Source organism: Trematomus bernacchii, unplaced genomic scaffold (assembly GCF_902827165.1).
Source record: "Trematomus bernacchii unplaced genomic scaffold, fTreBer1.1, whole genome shotgun sequence".
NCBI lineage: Eukaryota > Metazoa > Chordata > Actinopteri > Perciformes > Nototheniidae > Trematomus > Trematomus bernacchii.
The window spans coordinates 13096073-13121074 of record NW_022987705.1 but is presented as its reverse complement, the minus strand read 5'-3'; the positions used below and the strand labels follow the sequence as shown (position 1 = coordinate 13121074).

The window sequence follows — 25002 nt, the reverse complement described above, 5'->3', positions numbered from 1 at the left end:
TACATATTATAGAGACGGAACTCCAGAAAGGGCATGGTAAAGCTAGTCTTGAACTTGTAAAATAAATTCATGATTTTGACACTTACACTTACTTTCTTAAGACCTCCATCTTTTTTGATCATCATACTTGAACCCTTATTTTGTGATCATTAGGGATGCTCCGATCGCCAATTTTGGGGCCGATCGCCGGAATCAGTATCGGCCGATACCGATTGCCGACCCGATCGAGTGGGCGGGGCCTATGGGGATCTTCCATTTAAAGTGATGTTTAAAACTCAGTTAATGGGGCTCATTCACTGGCGCTTCCACAAACAACAACCAACATAATTATTACATTCAAATGAAGTACATTATTCAAGTTTACATTAACTTTGGATATAACACGGGATAAATGAGCGGAATCGCTCTCTTTTCCTCTCTCCCCCTCTCTCTCTCTCCTGACAGCCTGTCAGTATCGTCTCATGCAGCTCACTGATCCAGTAATGAGTGACCCGACAGTGAAGAATACATATATTTATAACTAGTTTAGCGTGTTCCAGAGGTAGATAAACTAACTAAGTGTGTTAGGTCTAACTCTTAGTGTGTGTTTTTATCCGCTCACCGGTCCGTCACAGCGGGCGGAACTGCAGGATTTCTGCTTCACACACGTTGCATACCGCTATTTTATTGTCATTTTTGGACACCTTAAAATACTGCCAGACCGGTGAAGCCATGCCTCAACAGCTCTACGTCAAATCTGACATCTCACCATATGCCGTTTCCATGGAAACGCATCCCTCACCATAAAACACGATGTTGTGACGCCTATGAAAAGGGTCAAAACAGCACCACACTTCAGATAATGGTTAACGGTCCAGCCCTCAACAGCTCTACGTTAATTATGGGGTTTCATCATATGCCGTTTCCCTCGCCATAAAAGACGATGTCGCTATAACTCCTATGAAAATGTTCAAAAAGTGCTCAAACTTCACATGTGTGCTAACAGTCCAGCCGTGAAGACATCTACGGGACAGTTTTGAGATTTCTTCAAATGCTGTTGCCATGGCAACACAATGCTCGCCATGAAACACGGTTTTCTCATAACTTCAGTGAAAATGCTCCAAACAGCCCAAAACTTCACAGGTTTGGTAACGATGCAGCCATCAACGCATCTAAGCGTATTATGGGATGTCATCAAATGCCGTTGGCATGGCGACAGATCATTCGCCATTAAGTTAGTTCAAAAGTTTGCAGTTCAAATATTCTGCTGCTTTTCCAAGCCTTTTTACTTTCTTTTCTTCTCTCATCACACATTCAAGCCCCCAGTGTTCATGTATCATTTCAATCTAAATTCTTCACTTTCTTCTTACACATTACATTTCAGCATAGCAGTTTAGCGTCAGCTTTTCAGCATAAAGCATTCCCACTAGCAATTTCTTCAGGAATTGCATTCTCTAGTTCTTCTTGGTCTAGCCTTAGTTTATTTGTGTAACGATAAAGTTAGCCAAAGTATTTTGGAAGACAAATAAAGGCAGATCATGACCATTCAAACTGCATTTGAATCATTCATCTCTCTTTGTTATTTGACCATTTTAACTATGACGATGGCCCCTACCAATCCCAATGTTCATCAGGTTTACAACAGTGGGGCAAAAGTGAACTCTAGTTGATTTGAGATTTCGAAGTCTCATGGCTACCGTAAATTTAGATTAGGGGATAAGCTGTTAAATCAGTGCCTGATGCAGCCTCACTGAGCTGGGGGCTAGCTGTGCTGCTAGACCAGGAAGTGAGATTTTATCTTTTACTCTTTAAGCCTCTGGAAAGGAGGGAGACTGAGGGATGAAAGTCATTTGCAAAGACTAGTAGAGTTACTCGCTGCAGACTTAAGTCGTTGCACTTTATCACTCGGAGCTAAGAGAGGAGGGGAGGGGAAGAAACACCTCGGGAGAAAGAAAGGCAGAGTGAGCGGGTAAAAGCGGTGTTTGTTCACAGGCTGACTTTGTTGGAGAGCGTTTCCTCCCCAGGTTCCTCACACAAGGCAGACGTTGACTCGCTGCTGGCTGCAGCTCAGGCTGATCGTGCTCAGAAGCTGCTCTGTATGCCTGTCAGGGATCGGCTGCCCCAGATCAGTGCACAGAGCCAAATGAGGGACAGGTGCAGCAGACAGCCTGTGGATACGGAGTGAGGAGTCAGGCTTTTAATTACAGCCACGTGGGTTATGGAGCTTCTTTTCTTTATGCTCAGTTGATTAAACTAATCCCTGGACACCAATTTAAGGCCAGCTCTGTGCTTCACAGTGCTGAGCCTCTTAGAGAATAAGATCCTTCAGCAGGGTTGTATTCAGCATACATCTGCTTCACACTCACACCAACCATGGGTCAGATTACGAACATCTTTGTGCTCTAGAATACATTTATGTTTGCACAAAATTTGAAATATCCAATGTTGGCACTAGTCTTATAAATCTGTGCATATGTGTTGCTCAGCACTGTATACAATGCAGCGGTAGAGACTTAATAGACTTGTGAGGTTGCATTTTTAACCAGCTGTGAATTCCATTCCATTCATTTGATTTGATTAAAAAAAAATATATATATATATATATATATATATATATATATATATATATATATATATATATATATATATATATATATATATATATATATATATATATATATATATATATATATCCACAACAAAACACAGGAATCTCCAAGGTTGAATTGCATTAGGATAACTGTACCATGCAGGGTCGTTGGAACTTGAACAATTTGGCACTGAAAGTCAAAATATCTCAGCGAGTAGTATACATTTTTCTCCTTACGTTGTATATGTGAACACTGACTCTGACCCTTGTACTCCTTATTATCAGCCACTGGTAATCTCGATTACGTTTGAACCAAAGGCCACTACGACTACTAGTACTGCTGCTGTACTGCTCTGTTGAATGCTCCTGTTAAAGACTGCCATTCAGACTAGGGATGGGAATTTGAAAGCAAATGTATATTCGAATATTCGACCCCCCAAAAAACGGTTAACCGGTTAACCGAAATGTAAATATCCTATAAAAAAACGTTCTAACATTTTTTTTTCGAAAAAATGTTTTTCAATAACTTTTGGAAATAAATAAATACATGTTCAAATAAGTATAGAAACCAAGTCAAATTTGTCAAATGTATTGAACTGGTGATCACAGTTTGACAGCTATAGGCCTACAGCTTTCATGTGCGGAGGCGATTCACAATCAGGCCAGCTGTAGAGAAGACCCTCTCAGCTGGAACGGAGGTTGCGGGTATAGCAAGGTATAGTATGTGTGTATATATATATAAGTTTAATTTGGCATAGTTTGCACTCTACACCGCATTCACTAACCTGGTCGAAATATTATTATATGAATTACCGGACGTGAGAGAGAGAGATCAGCACCTGCAGCTCTGCCCGCTGTGAGGGACCGGTGAGCGGAGCAAAACACACATTTAGACGTCACCTAACACATTTAGCTATGGCACTGTCGTATACATTGAATTATTCAATTTGATAATATGTAATCAACTTAGGCATCCCTCCCAAAAAAAAAAAAAAAAAAAAAATATTCATAACTCATATTCGATTACCTGAATAATTATTCGAATACCTGAATAATTTCGAATATTCGAATATTCGATTAATCGTTCCCATCCCTAATTCAGACCGTTCTTTTTACTGTCGTCTAAAAAAAATTCACCTTAACCTGTTGTGTTCAGTTATATTGTTTTTGGCTGGGTGTACCTGTTTTATTTGTCCTTCCTGAACAACTCTGTGTACTTGACCACAGTACCTGACCCACGATAAATGTATCTTTCTGAAGAGAACCCACAAGTTTAGTTTTTCTAGAGAGATTATTCTTTTTTTCTTCTTCCAGCAGTATGCTTTGAGAAGTGATGTTTTTTAGAAGCTCGTACTCCGTGGTATTTAGGCAATCTGCTGTGTGCTTTGTGCATATGAGATAAAAGCTAAGTCTCTGTATGTGTGCAACGACAAAGCAGAATATTGTTCACATTGCCTGCCTGGTTGCCTGGCAGTAAAGATCCAGGGATAAGGCAGTCATGGAACAGTCATGACAGTAAAAACAGCAACGCTTCATGGGAAAGGAGGAACAGTTTGAGTGTCCATAGCAGACAAACCATTTCCCTAAGGCAGGTTTCTGTCACTCTATGGTCTTCTCCCTCAGCTGTGCCACTTAAAACATATTGGGAACACTGTGGTGTGTTCACATGCTCTTCTCTAAACTGGTAATTATCTTATTTGGGCAGTGACCTAAATCAGTTTCCTTTTTTAAGGTTCAAGTATAAGGAAAATACAAAGGAAATTCTACAATGCTGCAAATGACAAAACTAATTACAATATTTAACATATCTTCAAACACTTTGTTATTTTATTTGGTGAAATACCAATTGGGAATCTTGTAATGCCTGATTGGTTTAATGTATCAGTAGTTTAACAAAGTAAATAGAGCTCCAGAAGTTTTTTTTCTCATACAAACATAGTGAAGGTGCAGGATCTCATACACTGGGAATTGAACCTCAAAAAAACATGCTGACCCCTGCTCAACACTACAGAAAGACTGAAATGTCACCCAGTGGCCCATAGAACAGTTAAACTTATATATATATTCTATAAAAGTCCTCATGTTTAATATACGGGAAGGACAACCTGGTGGCAACTAAGTTTGACTAGTTGTGTTGCCTTCGTGAAAATGGAGCCCAGTTCTTTTACACAACAATTCGGCTGCCTAAAAGTACATTTTTGAAAAGTTGAGCATTGAGGTCAGCAGATAGATGAATCACTGCAATATAACATTTCATATTAACTGGAAAAAGAAGAAGGGGTTCACGCAGTGCAGGAGAAGAAATTGGAAAAAAGACAGAAAATAACTACACAAAAGTTGGACGCAGTAGCAGAAGTTGTGCTGCACATGCTTTTAGTATTGTCTGATTTCCTGCCAGCCCGATTACCGAGAAGAACCTGTTTTTCTTCTTTGTATATGATTGTGAGCGAGGAGATGGAGGGTTGAACCTCTTTTTTCAGCAGCTCTACAGCAGCTGTTCCTGGAGTATTGTAGCCTTTATTTCGACTTTCCTCGCCCACATTCCCTCAGTTCTGGATTGAACTCCCAAGTTTCCAGAATGAAACCTTTTTTTCTCTCACCATTAGGCTACAGCGGATGCGTCTCTGTGAAGTGACAACTTTGTTTCATTTTGACAGATGGTGATGCAATAGATGTTTCCTACAGTTCAGAGAGCTTCAGAGTAAGGTTTTGAACTGAAGCAGTCAGTCTCATTTTCTAGTCTCACAGCACTTTTCAGCAATCAGTCTGCACATACAGCAGCACTTCTGAACAGCTGTTTGAAGATTGACGTGCTGTCTCCGGGAGAAATTGCTGCATTTTTTGCTCTGCTAGACCATGGCTTTCCTTACTGAGCCACTCGCAGGAACAGCAGGTGATGTCACTGTAAGCATTTATAGGGCTTTGATCATTTCATACACACATGCACACCTCTCCACCCCCAACCCTGGTAAAATATTTTCATTGGCATTGATTAGGGATGTAAAACGATGCCTGAAAAGACAAGCTGTGTTGGGGAAGAGAAGAGAAGGGAAATGAAACAAACTATTAATGCTGCTATTTTTTTCCAAGCTCATTTAATGGCTTAGGTGGTAGCTGATGCAATACAGTCTAGTTCAATGACATCACTGCTGTCACTCAACTGCGGGGTATTTTTTGACAATGTTTTTTGGAAGTTACACTGGATGTCTAGGCCTTAATTAAGTGATAAAGAGCACCATAAGGGTTTAACAATCAATTTATCTAGAACAATATAAAACTTGTATCTTTTAAGAAACACCGTATACATGTCATGCTGATGGAAAAATAACTTGTGTCCCTACCTGCTGTAAGATTCTACCTAAGATTCTTCCTAGACGTTTGCATCAGATTTCTATTATCCTCAACGGGAAAAAAATCAAGAAAAGACTGGATTTTAATGGAGTGAGAGGAGCCTATTCATATTGAGTCATTTTCTTTTGGGAGATGGGTCCAAAAGGCTCTTCGATTGCTTTCAGACCTCTGTTCTGCATGTGGGTGTGGTGAACATTTGAGACGATGAAAAGGCGCCGTTGAGTTGTGCACACAGCGTTAGGGTTTCTGTTAAACACGCCGTTTCCTTTTTCTGTGTCAAAAAGAAAAATCAAATATTTTGGTGGCATTTTCTTCAGTGCTCTGGATTACAAAAACTGGCCTGTAGGAGTGATAGTATTACATGTTTCTCAAAGCGTCTGTTTTCCCAGATTACAAAAAACAAAACATGCTTTTCGAAATGTACCCCGAGGATCGTTTTATATTTAAGTGCCCCTGCCTTGATGTAACGGCCTCTAAAACGTCTGTGCCACACCAATATAATGAAGGTCAATGGGATTTCATTTGTGCTGCTCAAATCATAAAACATAAATTGCATAAAAACACCTCAGACAAGGTGAAGGCTTTCAATGACCTATTTGTCTTTAGTTCTGTAAAAAAAGCCAAAGAAATAAACATGAATAAAGCTCTTGATGAAAACATGTCATAAGTATTGAGTTATTTTTCAAAGGTATTCCTTCAATTATTTGGAATAATAATAATGCTGCTTGTCATTACTCTCTGTACCTAGCATTGATGTGAGGCAGCCAGCTGAAACAAGTTGGTAGATGTACAGCATGTTATTTCATTACGAACCAGCCACTGAATAGGGGTCTTTCTGACAGTTCTTAAAGCATTGCCTCTGCTCACTTTGTTTCACATTATGCTCTCATATTGGAAGTTGTCAGTTGAACCCCAAGCTTTCATCCCGTGGCCTGACTGTCCCCTTACTGACAAGAGTTGGTAATTGCCTTCCAGTGGTGCTGTAAAAAGCCCTCCCTACTGAGCTCCTTGATTCACTCTTTCTAACCAGTGGTGGGAACAAGCAGTGGCCCTCTGGCTGAGCACGGCACAGTAAGTATTGGCGCGGCAGGACGAGGCAGCCATAGGGAGATGTATGGAGGGATGCTAGTAGGATTAGGGCCACTGAGATAACTGATTTGCCGATCATTATGTAAGCCACATCTGTCCTCTGTCCCCACGGTGGAACCCTGCCTCCCACACAGCCAAAGCCAAAGCCAGCAGCAACATGGCTGAGTTCTGCTTATGGAGAGGATGCCAGGGGACAGGGTGAGGGGGTTGTTAACATACTCATGGCTGCATCATGAAAAACAAGTAACAGATGATGGGGGTGACTAGAAAATTGGTCTTCATATAAAAATAGAAGGGGACACAAGCCAAGTTATTTCAATTCCAAGAAATAAAACAACAGACGGGTACTATAAGCTGCAACACGATCAGTCAAATTAGTTTTATTTATTTCTTGACAATTGTCACAAATTAGACAAATGATGTTACTTGTCGTCAGTCCTGGAAGAGGGATCCTCTTTTTCCCTTGACATTGAAATTAAAATCCATTTCCAACAGGCAATAGAAATCTGACTTATTTCAATTGAGAATGGTTAGCTTCGGTGATACTTCACCTCCCTATAAGGGCAGTGATGTCCAGCGTCACAGAACAGCATTCCAAGAATCATTACTCACCCTCTTCAAGGATGCTTCAACAGCTCATATAGATTATATCACTGTACCTTGACCCTACGTTCACCCTACATGGGAGAACCATACCATGTTCTGCATTAGACCCAAGGACCATGGGACAGGAGAGAACGTGCAATTAAGTTGGCAGCATCTCGACTCAGCACTAAATGGCCCCCTCACAGTATTTCCCTGAAGACATGATAATAAGGAGCGTATTTGAACAGCACTTTGCTCAGATGGGTGTGGATAGGAGCCAGTGGAAGCTGTGATCATGGCAGTGGTTCCAGCTGTAAATGAACACTGAAGGCCCTTACACATCCATCAGACTCTCCTGTTAAAGTTCAATTATAACTTAAATTGCATGTTGTAAAATACCTTGCATTAGGTTGACTAAGATAGCTGACCAATTTCCAAATGGTTTCCTCCTATAGTCTTATTGTATGGCATAAACAATGTAGAAGATTATTGTTTCTCCTTAAAATAGATGCACAATGCTTAAAAAAGTAAATCTGCAGTGAAGAGTAAATGTCGTGCTGCTAATCAAAGTGTAAAGTAAATCTTGGGAAACATTTTGAAAAAGAGCACTGACTTCTTCTTTGTGCAAAAAACTGTGATGGTTATAGCAAGTGCTTCGTATTTGCATTGATGGCAGTGGAGATAAACACTGACTCACTGTTTTCCTACTGAATAAACATCCTGCGAGGGGTGAAACTGTTCACACAACATGAAAGTCTCAACATTGCCAGTGTTTTTGCGTCTGTGTCATGCATCCAAGAATTACGCACAGTCCTGTGCCTGCAGAAGGCAGAGAAGCAGCCATCTGTCATGGCCTGTGTCCAGTCCTCTGCCTGGTATCTCTGCTCGCAGCAGAGCTGTGGATAATGACTCCTGTCGGGGGCTGGGCTCCTCTTCCAGGGAGGTCTCGCTGCCTCAAACTCCTCCTGGAGATCTGCAACTTTAACAGCAAAGAGCAGTGGAGCAGGAGTCCAGGGGGAGAGGGGAGAGGGGGGGGGGGGGTTTGAAATCATGTCTAGGCCTGCAGTCAAAATTTCCAATTAGATTTTTCATAACTCAATATTTCTCTTAGGGCTAAGAAAACACCAAACAACAGAATGGGTTCAGCAAAGCAGTTGTAGCCACTGGCTGTTTTCTTTTTGTATCTATTTTTATGCTTCTTATTTTTGTTTTTTCCCTTGTTTCCCCTATTCTCCGCCGTTTAAATGATCACACCTTTAGGATGGTTTTAAGCTCAACACAAATTATTTCCTTTCCCTTCTTTCAGTTGGATCTCTTTGATTTAGGGACATTATACATACAGTATGTTTGTCCAGACTTTGGGGAATGACGCCTATTAGATCGTGTAGTCTGGTGCTGGGTACCATGGTACAGTGTACTATTTTTTATAGAAAGATTGGTTGCTGCTTCTGCTTTTGTGTGATGACTCAAGACAGCCAGGGCAAATTGACGGAGGCGGAGGATGAGGAGGAGGACATCATACAGGTAATTGTGTCTCTCAGGGTCGAGCTGAATTGGAAAAGCAAAGAACAGAAAAGTTTCCCCTTCTCACTTCAAACTTCTGTCGACCCTTAGAAGGAGAGGAAACTGAAAAGGGAAGTATTGACCCAAGGTGGTCTGATTTGTCCTCCTCAGAGAATAAATGGGGATATTTGTTCTTATCGGACACATGGCATTGTTGCCTAGACCAGCTCTTTTACTACACCACTACGTTCTTGCAGAAAGAATAAATGAGGTTTAACTTCATTTTGTTTTCCATGTGTTAAATTGCAGTGCCTTATGAAATTCAAGCAGCCACAGTCAAATTGACTTTGCCCACAACATCATTGTTAACATTAAAACCCATCAAGCCGCTTACACTTATTTTTGCCTTTTGACTGCATGAGTTCCAGTTTAGTTTCCTAAGATGTAGTGTTTGTCCACAGCATGTCCCTCTTCCTGAGGAAGTACATCCCGATGGCCCATTCAGCACTAGGGCAATAATGAACATCATCAACATAAGACTGCATCATCACGTTTATAACCTAAAATCAAATGAAGTACAAATTGTATGCAGCCTTAGATGTATCTGTCTGTATTATCTGTGTGCTATAAGCCCGCATTTCGAGTATTAGTCCTGTGTAACAAGCAAGCGTCCACAAAAGACTGATAAAATATTCAGTAAAAGTAATATATGTTTTTAGGTACCACGTCATAACAACCTTCTGACAAAGTTTAGAAGCCACATGAGGAGAACCACAGTCACCACCTGCGTGAAGAAGTTGTCCACTTCACACCTCAGGCTTTCATTTAAGCCTAAATGTTGAAGGTGTCAGGCAACAGCCCAGAAAATAAATGTAGAGGTGAAAGCAAGAGAAAAAAAAAAAGTGTACTACTGCAGAGATCTTATTTTCCTCCATCCTTTCACCAGCCACTTTTGAGTGATCCCTTATGGGTGACAGCGATATTACCTGGGCAATGTTCCTCTGAAAATGAAAGACCACTCTGAAAACATCCTGGCAGCCAGCTAGTATTTGAAGATGAATTTTGCCTTAGGTGGCATTGTGACCATAGAACAGATCAGAGTATATTATATATAGGCCTGAATGCAACTAAAGGAACATCGAGGAACGCATTTTGTTCATCAAATAATAAGGATTATTGAAAACGCATCTCAATTTGAATGACTAAGATTCAATAAATAAAGATGTCAGTATAGCCTTGACAACTATAGAGGCAGGCCATGAAGCTGAAGATGGATAATGATGGCAAAGAAAGAATAACAACAGTGAGCATAAATAATAAAGTAGACTAGAAAGTCTTCATCTCAGAATAAAAGAAAGAAATCAAATTGAAAAAAAAAAACTTCATCCATGCCTCTTTGGCATGTAGGTGCTGCATTTCTGTGTAATGTCTTAGAACAGCTGCTGAGAGCCTAAACCCACAGCAGCAGCACCAATCCCAGCCTATCTGACCAAACAGCAAACATAATCTGCTGTTGGGCAGATTAACAGAAGACCACAGCAGTATTGAAATGAGGTTAGGCAGCCAGCGGTTCAGAGAGGCTCTTTATAATCTGAAAAGCCCTCCATCGAGGTCACCAGGGGAAAAACCAATGGACCAATGACTGACTGCAATTTCAGTGCCCCCCTCCGTAATGTCCTCGATTAGGTCTTGTCTACATTTCCATACTGAATATGTCATAACGACTCAGCAATGAATTATGTATCACTATTCCATCCTCCACACAGTTTCTGCAAGGATCATGGGCCTTAATTTAGAAGAAGAATAAATCAGTATATGCTTTCTGGCCTTGACAATACCATAATATCCCTGTGCTCTGGGCACTTGCATTTTGTTTCATTCTAACTATTATCATTCCCTCTTACAGTCAATACATTTGTTGGCATTTAGATCTCAGTGTTTTCCCACACACAATCTGGGCAGCCGCCAAAGTCTTTTTGGCTACCCATTTAAGCTTTTTATTTTATTTGTATTTATTCGAGTGAACAAAGCCATCCGTAATCAATTAACTAGTGAAGGGATGACTCTCTGCTCATCTGGCCCAGCAGTCATGGCCATGGAACATTCTTATTTATGATTGGATAGTAGATAATAGAACATCACATTTGTCTGGCATTCAATTTAGCCTCTCTTCTGTATTTGCTTGTAACATCAATACAACTGCAGTTATCAATTGCAACAATTCTTGCTACAGTTGTTTCCGACGATTTCTGTAACTTTCAAAACAACGACCCAACTTTCACACCCACTTCATGCTGTTATAGAGAGGCGAAGTCCCGCCCATCTACTTCCGACCCATGGGACCTTATTTCGGAAAAAATATGTATTGAAGTCAATGGGGAGAGAAAGATTATCTTTCGATCCTGTTTGAATTGTGCCATGAATTACACATATGATGTTTGTCAATCTTAACAAATAATTTCCATTTAAAAAAAGTCACAGTTTGTCGTAAAACAGTTGAAATATAAGACTATGAACAATACGCAACTAGAAAGACTACAAATCCCAGAATCCCGGTCCTGCATGCTGGCTCTTACGGAACCGACTAACTCCCCTTGTGTGTATGTACAGCTCTCAACATGCCCAGAGTAGTGATTTTCATCTCTTTTAATACTTTCCGCCTCATTCTGAAAGAAAGAAGTGAAATGTGCCAACGTGACGGCCGTCTTGGTGCGAGACGGGAGATGTAGTTCATTGAGCGGTTTCACACAAAAGAAAGTGTTACTTCACATTTTTACGACACATTTTTATTTTTTTGACTTGCAAAATTATCTTTTAAATTGACAAACATCATATGTGTAATTCGTGGCTCAATTCAAACGGGATCGAAAGATAATCTTTCTCTCTCCATTGACTTCAATACATACTTTTTCCGAAATAAGGTCCCATGGAGCTCCACAGGAAGGGGAGGGACTTCGCCTCTCTATTGGTCGGTCGAGATAATTAATATCTTTCATGAGGGACTATATAGACTAGAATAGAATTCTAGATTTATTTGTTTAAAAAAAAAATGGTCATTGCACGTGGTATAACCACATGAAATAGCAATCCTAACATACAAAACTGTTAAAACAATCATTAATAAAAATAACCATACATACTTATAAATAAAACAAAAACATGCATATTGTAACCTATTAATACAGTAAATTGTTGGGATTAGCACTTATGGATATTGCATTGTCTTAAAATGTACAATTGTATCCATTATATTTAAACAATGTCACCTATCTTTAATAGCCGGCTTTTCAACCCGCCTTCAAGTGTGGCTGATTCGAAAAACTTCAGACTTTTCATTTCTGAACAGAATGTTCCACAAACTACAGTATATACGATTAAAACTAGCAGTGAAGCGTTTGTCTGATTTGGAGATAAGGATGTGTCCTTTGAAGAAGACATATCTTGATATTAGACACACAACCCATTTTAGGAAGATTAGGCAACGTGCATGCGTCTGTCTCCATGTCTTATGCAAACACACCCACACATTTGTTAACTGACTCTCTCAGTCTGTCTATTGTGAATCTGTGTGCAAACACTGACTGACACATGGCCTTTTGTCATCAGTTAAACAGAGCACTAAAAGGCTATATTAAATGTAATGAGGCTTCTCACTGCCAGGTTACAAGATTTACATCCCTGTCCTTTCAGTTCTCCTCCCATGCTTACTTTCAACTTAAAATAATTGTTATGCTTTAAAAATAGTTTTCTGTTTCCTGTGTCATTTATAAGACGTCTTGGGGCCTGTTGGTTAATGAGAGCGTGCTGGATGGAAAAGGCACAGCCTGTGTGCTTCGTGGGGTTGTTCCTCCAATGTCCTATCAGTGTGTTTGTGCTGTCTCAAATATTAATAGAGCGGAAAAGTGCCCAGAGTGAAATGAGTTTGTGGCTGCATGGAGCCTTGGCTTTCTGATGATGGTGATTAGCAGACTGGAGGAAGGCAATATTCTGCTGTGTAGTACAGCAGGGAAACTGATTACTTTCTTTGGTACTGCCTTATTTTCAGCTCTGTTTCAATGCCTCATCAGGGCGGGCGCGTGTGACTTGGCTATGAATTTGCATTCTTATGAGCTGGCTGTGATGTAACTGGGTTCATACTGTAAATAATTCCTCGTATCACAAAAATCACATTGCACTCCATTTGCACTCATAGTAAACAATTTGTTTTCATTCACATTCAACACTTCTTATAAGAAAAAAACACATTTCTCCCCAATCTAAATAAGAACAATAATTGTATCCTCATCATAAATAAGACTGTTACGTAGTTTTGAGTTTCTGTATCATTCATTTATACAGTGAATTATAACATTGAAACTTTTCTAGTCTCTAAACCATATCACATTGCATCTGTATGCTCATTATGATGCAAACATTGAGCTAGCTTCATTTGTGGGGTGAGTATGTAAAGGGTCATGCTGGGACATTGTGTTGTTTTTGCTCAAATGGAAATTGATGCAATATATTTCCTATCATTACATTTAACGGAGAATTGTAAGATTAAGCAGTGTTAAATCCCTGAGAATCATGGAGCTCCTTCTGCTCTGCTTTTTACGGAGCCCCTAAGGAGAACAAAGTTTTCTCGTGCTCACGATAAAGTTTAAATGTTCATTAAATGTTAGGCATGTTAGTCTTAGTCCTGTTCAGAAAAAGTATGAGCCTTGGGTGTACAGTATTCATGTGAGCAATAAACGGAATAGTTATGTTCTTCTGTTGGGTTATAAAGTCAACCGCTTTTAAAATCTAGTCAATGATTAAATGGATTTCTGTCAAATATCCAATTTGGGATATTAATTTCCCCCTCAATTTGAATTGTAATAGCTCTGGTGATCCCCAGACATCTTATCTAGTGCTATCAAAAAGGCATCACTTCAATGTGTCTACTTATTTAGTCATTTGACCAAATACCTGCCAAACGAATAACAATCCCAACAGCGTCATCTAAATGAATAACTAAACAATCGCACTTGCTGGTTAGTTGAGTTTATAATGAGCATTTAGGACAGTCTCTCAGCCAGAGTACATCAACAATTTGTGAAAAGTCAAGTGGCCATTAGAGGAGACTGTGTTGAGAATTTAAATCTTCGCAGACTCCTTTTACTTGTCTTACCCCACTTGTTTAACACATGAAACGATCTCATCCCCCATCTGTTCCTGCAGATTATTCTGTCTTTTTCATTCTCATCCTCTTCGACTGTCAGTCTCAATTACTTTTGTTCGGGTTCAGTTCCCGCCCCCGTTCTGCTTCCACAAAACTAAACATGTGCACACATTAGCAGAAAAGTTTTCCTCTCTCCTTGTCTTGTTTTTCAAGGTCTTGTTGAGAATGAAGAAAAGCCCCAGAGGAATATCATGGCGACGTGTGCTGAAATTTTAATCAGGAGGAAATGGGGCGGCACAATCTTGCTTCTTCTTAGTATACATTTGCACAGATGGACTCTTGCTGCTTGTCAGGTCCTTGTATGACACACTGAGGGCATCTGCCTGTGACAGAAAGAGGAGAATAGAAGTGGTGAAGGGAGGGGAGAGAGGTGAGGAGAAGGGGGAAAGAAGAGAGAGAGCTGAATTAATTATTCTCCTATACAGCATCTATGTGAGAGCAGCAAGGAGATGGAATAATAAGTCAATACATACAGGTGGAAACAGGTGTCCACGTGTCTCCCTGTATCAGGTGGCAGCTGGCCAGTTATATATTCTAAGGTGGAATGATGTCAATTTGCATTTCTGTGTGGATTTTAAGTGTTAAAATTCAAATTGATTGTAAAATATTTAAGCCAATGCAGTCTGATTATGCACACGAGTCCCCACATTTTGCAGTTTGAAAAGATATGTGTCGCATCAACATGTTGCTCATTACTGAATCCCTTTACCTGACCTTTACTTTAACTTAACCTGACCCTTAACAAAACATGAAATCTTGATCTATTGTGAGAACAGGCCAAAATGTCCCCACTTTCCACCTCGTCTCTGTCAGGAACCAACCAATCAATCACATTTGACCTAAATAGCCCAATATCAGCAATAACTCAATTGTTTCAGGGGGCTTTACAGTGTGTGCATCATACGACACCCTCTGTCCTTGCAGCAGAGACCTCCTTAGGGTATAAGGAAACATTCCCAAAGAGAATCTAAAAGGGAAAACATTGTAGAGACTTTGGGGAGAGCAACATTGGATGGGTCTCTATCCATTGACAGACAGACATGCACAAGATGACAGTGCATAGATTTAAAAAGACAATGCATTTAGAACACGGCAAATCCAAATGATTAAAATGACAATGTGAATGTATAGTAAAATAGATGGATGGATGTCAACAATCTTCCAGTTGCCGCCAAAAGTAAAAACTTGGTCATCGGAAATATTGAATAACAACACCATAACACACATACCAAAAGTCCTCAACCAAATGTGTGTGTATATAGATCAGTTTTTTATTTGGTGTCATATTCTTCTAAGCCCGCAGTCTAATTAATAATTCACTGTATTTCACACAGTCAGTGGTGTCATTTGTATTTAAAGTGTTTCGCTAATTTCCTCCTCCCAGCGAGCTCATTATTGCTCCATTGTGCTGTGATCCTGTAACTCACAATGCAGAGTCACTGAAAGTCACTCGGTGTGTAGAATGACTAAATGGAAGAAGAAGCATCCTCTGTCTCCATATGCGGAGCTGCAGCGTCTCTGTCTGTATGTGTGTGGTTGTGTATATAAGGCCTCTGCGGGGTTCTGCGTCATCACATTGATATTCTCCTCGCAGGATATTCAAGCATGAAATAGAAGTGCACACACTCTGTGGATAAACTCTCAGCACAGCGCTGTTGGAAGTGAGAGTTTGATGTTCTGGAGAAATCTCTTCGCTGACACTGATTCTGACAGGGGACCAGGAAGAAAACCTTATTGTGTGTGCTGCACTGTTGTCTAACTCTGCGAGTGTTCCTAAAGATGCACACCAGTGGCTTAGCACATTTGAGCGCATTAAGAACACATTTTGAATAATTGACATTAGGGCTGCTCGATTATGGCAAAAACCATAATCTCGATTATTTGGGTCAATAATTGATATCACGATTATTAAAAACGGTTATCCATTTACTTTGAAAACATCCATTTATTAAAAAAAAAAAAGTGAACAGCATGTTTTTAACAGTTGATTACCCTGAACTTTAAGTATAATTCAACTGAAAAACCAAAAAAAAAAAAAAAAATTTTTTTTTTTTTTAAATTAAAAGAATAAAAGAATCGTTTTATTTCGATTATGTTGTTTTCATAATCGTTGCAAGCCAAAATCGTAATTGCGATTAAAATACGATTAATTGAGCAGCCCTAATTAACATCACTTTTGACAATTTCTCAGTGTCTTGTACAAGTTGAAGGTTTATTGACAGTGGCCAAAAGCCTTAGGCTGTAGGAGAAATCAAATTCATCTGGCTCTTCCCTCGTTGATTTAGCATTACTAAGCTCATTTCTAGCTGTCCAGTTTTGTAGCTATAAATACCCAAATAAATCTTGGTAATGGAAAACTTAATGTGAAACAGAGACTTGGAAGCTTGCTCGAGGAAATTTATCAAGCACATTTTATGAGTTAGTGGAACAGTTTCAAAAACCCTCCCTTCTGGTGCATTTATAGACACTTTGACATTTGAGAGTTTTGAGATATGGCCAAAGTTTGATGGACCTTTTCATGTCGTCTCATTGTTTTGCCTGGGGTTTGATTTCCTCTGGAATTTGCATTTTTATGCAGTTGACTTTCAAATATCAGATGCCAAAGGGTCCTTAAAAGCACTAACTTTTTTAAATGGATCCATTACAACCACAATGATCATCTTAAAGGTGGTGAATGTGATGGACTGTCTGCTCCAACAAGTACAGTATATCCGTGTGTTTGACAGCAATAATGACTGCCTTTCTCCTTGCTTGTGTGTTTCCACAGGCGGTTAATCGGGCGGGGAAGGATGCTCAGGTGATACGTGATGGCGTGCAGAGGATAGACTGGCATAACTATGAAGCAATCAAAATAGATTTATCTCGATCTGGTAAGTCCCAAACCTCCTCCTAGTCGCTCCCCAAAGATGATCCCTCATAGATAGAAGAGGAACGCATGACACTGTTAGGAAAAAAATCCCATATTTTGAAGAAAGATCCACACATTCATACGCTTATATCTAGATGAACTGTTCTTCTCAAACACACCATGCAATTCCGTCTCTGAGTCTTATTGCTCTCCTGCTCTGCAGCAGCGGTGTGAATCTGCTTTAAATGCATTTCTGCTGTCATAAATATAGTTTATATCTGCTACAATCATCACCAACTCAGTTTTATATGCTGTTCAGGGAAATCAACCTCTATACAAAAAGTGTAAATTAGTTGGAATGGGTTCTTCCTTCCTGAAATGAGTTGTTAAAGGCCTGAGGATATCTTCCACACTTGTTTTAGGAGGAAATGTATATTTTCTGCTTAATAAAACATGTATTTATTTTAATGATAAAGGTATTTTTTATTTTTACTGGATATTTACTGCTCCCTGATTCTTTTTAAATAAAATATGTGTTTCCCCCGTGTACAAATAGGCCTGAGAATAATTTTTATTTTGGTCTGATCTCTGTTGACTGTAAAGATCAGGGTTTTTGTTTGATACTCCAAACCTTGAGGCGCAATACTTTAAACACTACTTTCAACACTGTGCCAGAAATTATTTTTGATGTTTGAATATTGCATTATCTTATCCAAACGAAAGTAGGTTACCTATGTTTTTTTACGCCTTTTTGCCTATGAGCCCATAAAGGTTGATAACATTTAGAAAGGTATGCAGACTTTGGATACAATATGACCGTACTTCAGTGTGGTGTATTTAATAAATGGAGGTGTTCTGTAATCTGTTTGATCAGGTAATGGTGAACAGGGGAAAGCGTTCCCTCTCACGGACGCTGACAGGGTCGACCAGGCCTACAGGGAGAACGGCTTCAACATTTATGTCAGCGACCGGATCTCCCTCAACCGCTCCGTCCCTGACATCCGCAATCCAAAGTGAGTCCTGTATGAGTGTGACTGTGTGTGTTTGTCTAGGGAGGAATAAAGTTTAATAGCCAGCGACAAGGTGTCAAGATAAACATTAAGGTGGGGCCTGTTTGATTATCAGGAGCCAAAGTACAGAGCTTTGACACTTCAAAAAAAGGTTCATACATTTTCTTATTTTCATAATTTCAGCAAAACTTTTACTAGACTGGTCTGATTTTAAAATAAAGTCAAAATATAAAGTTATTTCAGAAATTAAGTGACTTCAATGGTTTTGGCAAAATGTATTATTCATTTGACTAATTTATTATGTATTGTTTATTAAAAAAAACGTAAGTGTATTACAGCTGGCAGTATCAATCAAATGCCATAATGCAACAACAGTGATTCATGAACTCTAACTATTGTTAGAATTCGTTTTTTGTTTTTACTTGATTTTGAATTTTCTATGACTAAAGGTGATTTTTATTTTGACTCAATAAATTACAAAATAAAGGGCTGTTCCATATGAGCCATGTTGGTGTTGTGATGCCATTTCAAAGTGCCACATCAGTCATTTGTATGGACTGTGCAATGGTGACCAGATGAAAAGCACTTCCTTTAAGAATGTTCCCGTGAAGCGCCAAGTAACCTCGGGCTAAACCGTTTTTTGAAGAAGAAATAAATCTCCTGTGTTTGTATGAGCAGTTTCATCTGAATGGGGGCAGGAACGGGCCGCAGAGGGCTGAGCGTGTGCAGCTTTTCATTCCAGCCAACCACTGCAGCAGGTTATTTCACAGATTGGCACTCCATCAACCGGAAAGGAAAAATGAATCACCTGGTGGAGCCTTTGGTTGGATTGAAAACCTGCTGACTCCCAGTCCTTCCTGACAGATGGTTGTTGTTCTCAAAAAATAAGGTTGACTATTAGATGAGGCCAGATTTAGAGCATGACTGTGATATCTGTTTTTGAGGGAAGAAGAAAGAAAGACAGCAATTAGCTGATACAATTCTGAGCTTCCTGATGATTTAAGAGAAAGCTGTGGATCTTTACATTTGGATTGTAGGAGAGAAATGTGGATCTGACTGCCTGAGTGCATGTGTTATTATGTTACAGTGTGACAAGGCAAAATGTAAGGCGAAATAACTTGTTTTGGTTTGAGAATTGTCTTGAAAATATTTTGACCTGCTCAAGTCCATAGTCAATACTTTATAACCTTAGGATAGACACAAATGTGACTTGCCATCCAGGCATTAAATCACAAAATATTACAAATGCGAAATAAATACCCCCAACCTTCTGCTGGGATGCGATGAAGGTGCCCATTAGGTCACTTCTGCCTGAACACCAAAGCCTTCTTATAGCACCGTTAATTTTCCTTTTGGATCCGTCCCAACTCATTACAACAGGCAATAATAGGAACAATTGTCCAGTGTATTCACAGGAGACATGTATAGCTTTACACTGACGGCAGCTGATAACACACAACACAACACCTACTGTATGCACTTATAAACCATGCTCCTGACAGCAATTAACAGCGTCATTGATGTCCCCCTCTGCTGCAAGGTGTGAAGAACAGATAGACTTCTGCTCTGTTGCTCTTCAGAAGCTTTTATTCTGACTGCAGGGGGGCTGGGGTTATATTTGGAATGTGATTTCCTGAGGAAGAAGAGGAGCTAGGAGAAGATCGGAAATTGGAAAGTGTATTGTTTTGTTTATTGTACAGTATGTATTTGTTGGCCTCTGTCCATGGACATTTTAAATCTAACCAGTATTTGTCGAGATATTCCAAGAAGAGAAAGCGTTGATCATTTTGGTGATCCGCTGACACTGATTTTGGTGATCCACTTGTCTAGCACTTTGCACTTTATTTATAAAGCCTCTTTCATACAACAAGTCCAGCTTTGGAGGAATGAAATAGACATAACATGAACATAAACACAGGAAATAAATGATATAGTACACATACATTTAATACAATTAGATGAAATGGAACACATAATGTAAGATGGAAAATAAAACCCACTAAACAATAATCATTTGTAATCGAAACATAACATAGAAAGAACAAACATAAATTGCTAAACTTCAGCATATCAACACCTAAGAGGCCTAAAAGGCTAAAAAGCGCTAAGCAGTCACAACTGCTATTTCATTTGTTGTCTTGGGGCATGGATGAGGCATTCATTAAGTTCAACATTTACCAGAATAAAGTGTGTTAAATAACAGTCTTTAGAGACATGATGAGCCATATGAACCTGTTAATACTGGACAGCCTGCTGCGTTTCTCTCAGCTCTTCTCTGACTCATTAAAGAAGAAAATACTGGAAATAAACACAACAGCAACACTATAAATATCAACTGCTAAACAGAATCAGACCCTGCTGACCTGATACGTGACAGGAATTCAGAGGCTTCTTTCGCTCCTGCAGTCACTGTAAGACAACTCTTATGAAGCGTTTTCCATCCTAAAGTCATCCTAACACCCTTTATCAACGCTGCACAACAAACTGCACCCAATTCTTTCAAATTATTTAAAACATTTGTTCATGTTCAAAGCTGTAAAGGGAGCAGAGCTTTTCGTGAGCTGCGAGGTGGAGCAATGCAGCTGTGGAGCCAGTGTGGCATAAAATGTGAGACACTATGATTTCCAAGCCTTCTGGACAGCAGCGTTATGTGTACATTTATCATTCCCTTCCTCTTAGCCCACAGAGCACTAATGTTAACAGAGGATCCAGAAGAGCACAGGCATGAGAAATACCAGGTCATAAAGATTGAAATTACCCTAGGCTGTTTATGATAATGGTAATTTTACAGTTTGAGCTACAGTATATATAACTTTTCAAGGAAATATAGATCCATTTACACTTGATTCTGATCACTAACACTGTTATTCTGTGGTGTATTGTTTGGGGTGGCAACAACAAAGCAGTTTGAATGTAATTCAACGAAACACAACATTGCCAATACCAATTATTAATGACTTGAAATGATCCACAGTTGAATCCTTTAAAAGGAACAGCTGTCAGTGCAACAATTGTAAGCCTTCAATAGATACATCATAATCTGTGCTTTTTGATTGTGTCGTTGTGTAACTCTGTTGAAAGTGTGTTACGCAACCATGGTTATCATCTCTAATGATAGGGCTTAATAAGCACACTCTTGGGTTTATTGGATCATTTGCGGCTTATTTTTTGGCAACATCTTTAATTAAAAGCAAGCTCTTGGCTCAATCATGCACGGACCAATGAAACAGGGTCAATGTCTGACCTGACAGGCCTCTATGGAGCTAAGTTCCTGCCATAACTCCACAAACAAACTAAACAGGTTTTACAAATGCCTTCTGATTCACTAACAAACACAATGTGGTTTGCAAATACAAAACACCATCTACAAACTAATGCATTTAGTTTTGCAAAGAAAAAACGTATCTATCAAACAAACACATAACATTTTTCTAATAAATCATGTTTCAGAGACAAATTCAGCTTAGGTTTTACAAGTACACAACTTTTTTTTACAAGTGCACAAATTTGTTTTACAACTACAACACTTTGTTTTACAACTACAAAACTTTTTTTTACAAGTACAAAACTTTTTCTTCTCACGGCGGAATATTACTGCCAAAAGTCACGTGAGTGAGTCACGTGACTTTTGGCAGTAATATTCCGCAGTTGCTGGCTCATACACAGTCACACATGCTCACTCACACATGCTACACGGCAGCAGGGGGTGCTACTGAGTCCATTGGGAAGACGGGAGGTTGAGCAGAGCATGGAACAGCCCTTGCCAGCCTGATGACAGGTGTTTCTCGCGATCCAGCGATCTGGGTCAGTGTTATAGTGATAATATTATAAACAAGGTGAATTTAGGATCACAACGAAAACAGCCAAGACACATATTGAGCCCAGAAAATAAATGTTATTAGGGGCTGTAAATATATTTAGCCTTTGTCTAAAATGGACAACATTGTAACTAAGGAGATTTAAACTATATATACAGCCAGGGGACGTTCGGGACGAATCCCGATGGGCCGGTACTGAAGTGGGCCGGTCGGATAAGTCACTGCTCACCCCCCCCCCCCCCCCCCGTCGTCAATTTCCTCGCGGTATTTACTTGCGGTACCGAGGTGGGCCGGCGGTACCGAAGTGGGCCGGTCGAGAGTCCCGGGCTGATTTGTTGTCCCAGTCCGCCCCTGTATACAGCGATTCTGCACTCGGTCAATCAGCTGCTTTTCATTTTATTCCTGCTATATTCAATGAGTGATACAAATATTTTTTACCACAAGTTCTTAATAAAACTGATACTGTTGGACTCGGTACTAGTTGACTGCTACCAGAAATAAAAGGAAGTACTTTACTGTGTACTTTGTGAGTAATCCTCTGTCAGAGTCCCCTCCATAGTACATAATGCATGTTTTTTGCTATCTTTGATGAATGATAAAAGGGTCATTCCAGAATTGGAGGACAATTTAGACACCAACATTTTTGAAAAATGAACCTTTCATTTTATTATTTTTTGTTATGTATTTAGGAAAAACAGATAATAAACCATAAAAAAAAGTGATTTGCCCAGCTAAGGCATCAAATGTATATTTTCCAATGAAGAATTAACCCTGTTACTCTAATTATAGTAACAGGGTTGCAAGTAACAGGGTTGAAAATCAATGCTAATTTTAGCTTTTACCTCAGGAATTAATGCTAGCTGCTCAATGTAATGCTATTGTCAAGGAATGGACACACTTAGATATTTAACAAAAGAAAGATACATTTGAAATTAATTAGTTTTTGTCTCATAATTTGAGTAACAGGGTTGCGTTTGTATGAGTGCCACACTCCTTCAAGAGTGACAAGATTGGAAATATATTACAAATAAAAGAGAGGACTTAGTTTTGGTCTACCCATGGTAGTAGCACATGGCTTGCTGATGTCCTTTCCACTGTGTCATGCGACAAACAGTTTTTTCACTTCCTCTGCCAAGCTAAAAAGGTTTCGGTAACAGGGTTGCGCGCATGTTGAGGGACACACCTTCTGTGCAAAATTACTGTTATTTAAAATGTGTTTATGATTTAACAAATTGATTTTACCATTACAAGACACATAAATCAATAGAATAATACCAAAAAAGTAAATAAAAACCCTATTTTAAATGTTATATTTGACATGCAAGTTGGTCACCAAGAAGCTGGGACAAGAGAAAAGGGCAATTTTAGGGGGTGTTCGAGAGCTATTTGATATTTTAAATAATATTTTGAAACCACTTTTTCTACAACTTTATATGCATCTTGTCTCAAGACAAGTATATTTAACACAACAAGTGCATGTCTTAGCTTTTTGGGCATGGATTATTAGATTTTTTATATGGGGGACATGAAATGTCCTCCAATTCTGGAATGACCCAAAAATAAAATGTTACCATTAGTTCTTAATGAAATTGATACGGTTTGACTTTGTATTAGTAAGCCTACTACTAACAATACATTGAAGTACTTTTACTGTGTATTTTTTTGAGAAATACTCTGTCAAAGTCCCCTCCTGAGAACAAAATCAAGCCACTTCTTCTAAGTTTGATGAGGGAAAAAAATATTTTTTGGGTGATTTAATGGGTGATGTAACATTAATGACAGACATAATATGAGGTCCTTGGCACTCGAGAGGGGTCATTTTGTGATCATGGGGCATCACCCTTACAGCATCAGGACAATATCATATGGAGTCAGATACTGGAAGTGTGCTGGAGGCGTTAACTGGGACTGATGGAAGGATGAGGCTGATGAGACTGAAGAATCTGCGAGGAACGAACTAGCGGCAGAGGAATAATTATATATTAAAAGACAGCAGCATCATAAGAGGGCAACCATGTGACAGAGTGTGTCAGTGTGCTGAAGGATATTTGTGACCAGCTATCCAGGCCAGACTCTAAAGGCTTTCCAAGGTGTGAAAATGCTGCTGCTGGAGTACTGACTGGAAGTATTGCTGATATCATGTCTACCATCCTCTTAAAATACTCTGTCCAACAATATCAGTCTCAGGAAGAAATGTTTTTTAACGCTTATTAAAAGAAAAACATGCATTCTTGTACTCAGGAGGGGACATTGACAGAGGATTACTGGAAAAGTACACATTAAGTACTTCATAGTACTTGTGGGGGTAGTTTCAGTAGTACTGAGTCCAACAGGATCAATCTCACGAAGAACTAATGGCAACAAAAAATAATTCCCTCATCAAACTTAGCAGAAGTGGCTTGATTTTGTTCACAGGAGGGGACTTTGACAGAGTATTTCTCAAACAATACACAGTAAAAGTACTTCAATGTATTGTTAGTAGTAGGCTTACTAATACAAAGTCAAACCGTATCAATTTCATTAAGAACTAATGGTAACATTTTATTTGTATCATTCATCAAAGATAGCAAAAAACATGCATTATGTACTATGGAGGGGACTCTGACAGAGGATTACTCACAAAGTACACAGTAAAGTAGGCTACTTCCTTTTATTTCTGGTAGCAGTCAACTAGTACCGAGTCCAACAGTGTCAGTTTTATTCAGAACGTATGGTAAAAAATATTTGTATCACTCATTGAATATAGCAGGAAAGAAAATGAAGAGCAGCTGATTGACCGAGTGGAGAATCGCTGTATAGTTTAAATCTCCTTAGTTACAATGTTGTCCATTTTAGACAAAGGCTTATTATATTTACAGCCCTAATAACATTCATTTTCTGGGCTCAATATGTGTCTTGGCTGTTTTCGTTGTGATCGCTAAATTCAGATCACCGGCTGGATCGCTAGAAACACCTGTCATCAGACTGGCAAGGGCTGTTCCATGCTCTGCTCAACCTCCCGCCTTCCCAATGGACTCAGTAGTGCCCCC

General features: G+C 39.4%; 1 protein-coding gene across 1 annotated transcript in view; it reads left to right on the top strand.

Moving 5' to 3' along the window:
• The window catches only part of LOC117490370 (polypeptide N-acetylgalactosaminyltransferase 10-like), a 71770-nt gene that overhangs the window by 6634 nt on the left and 40134 nt on the right, over positions 1-25002 (top strand). Inside the window, exons 2-3 of the mRNA XM_034140088.1 lie at positions 17065-17167; positions 18020-18158. Of these exons, the coding sequence (XP_033995979.1) occupies positions 17065-17167; positions 18020-18158 (242 nt within the window). The remainder of the gene's footprint in view (positions 1-17064; positions 17168-18019; positions 18159-25002) is intronic.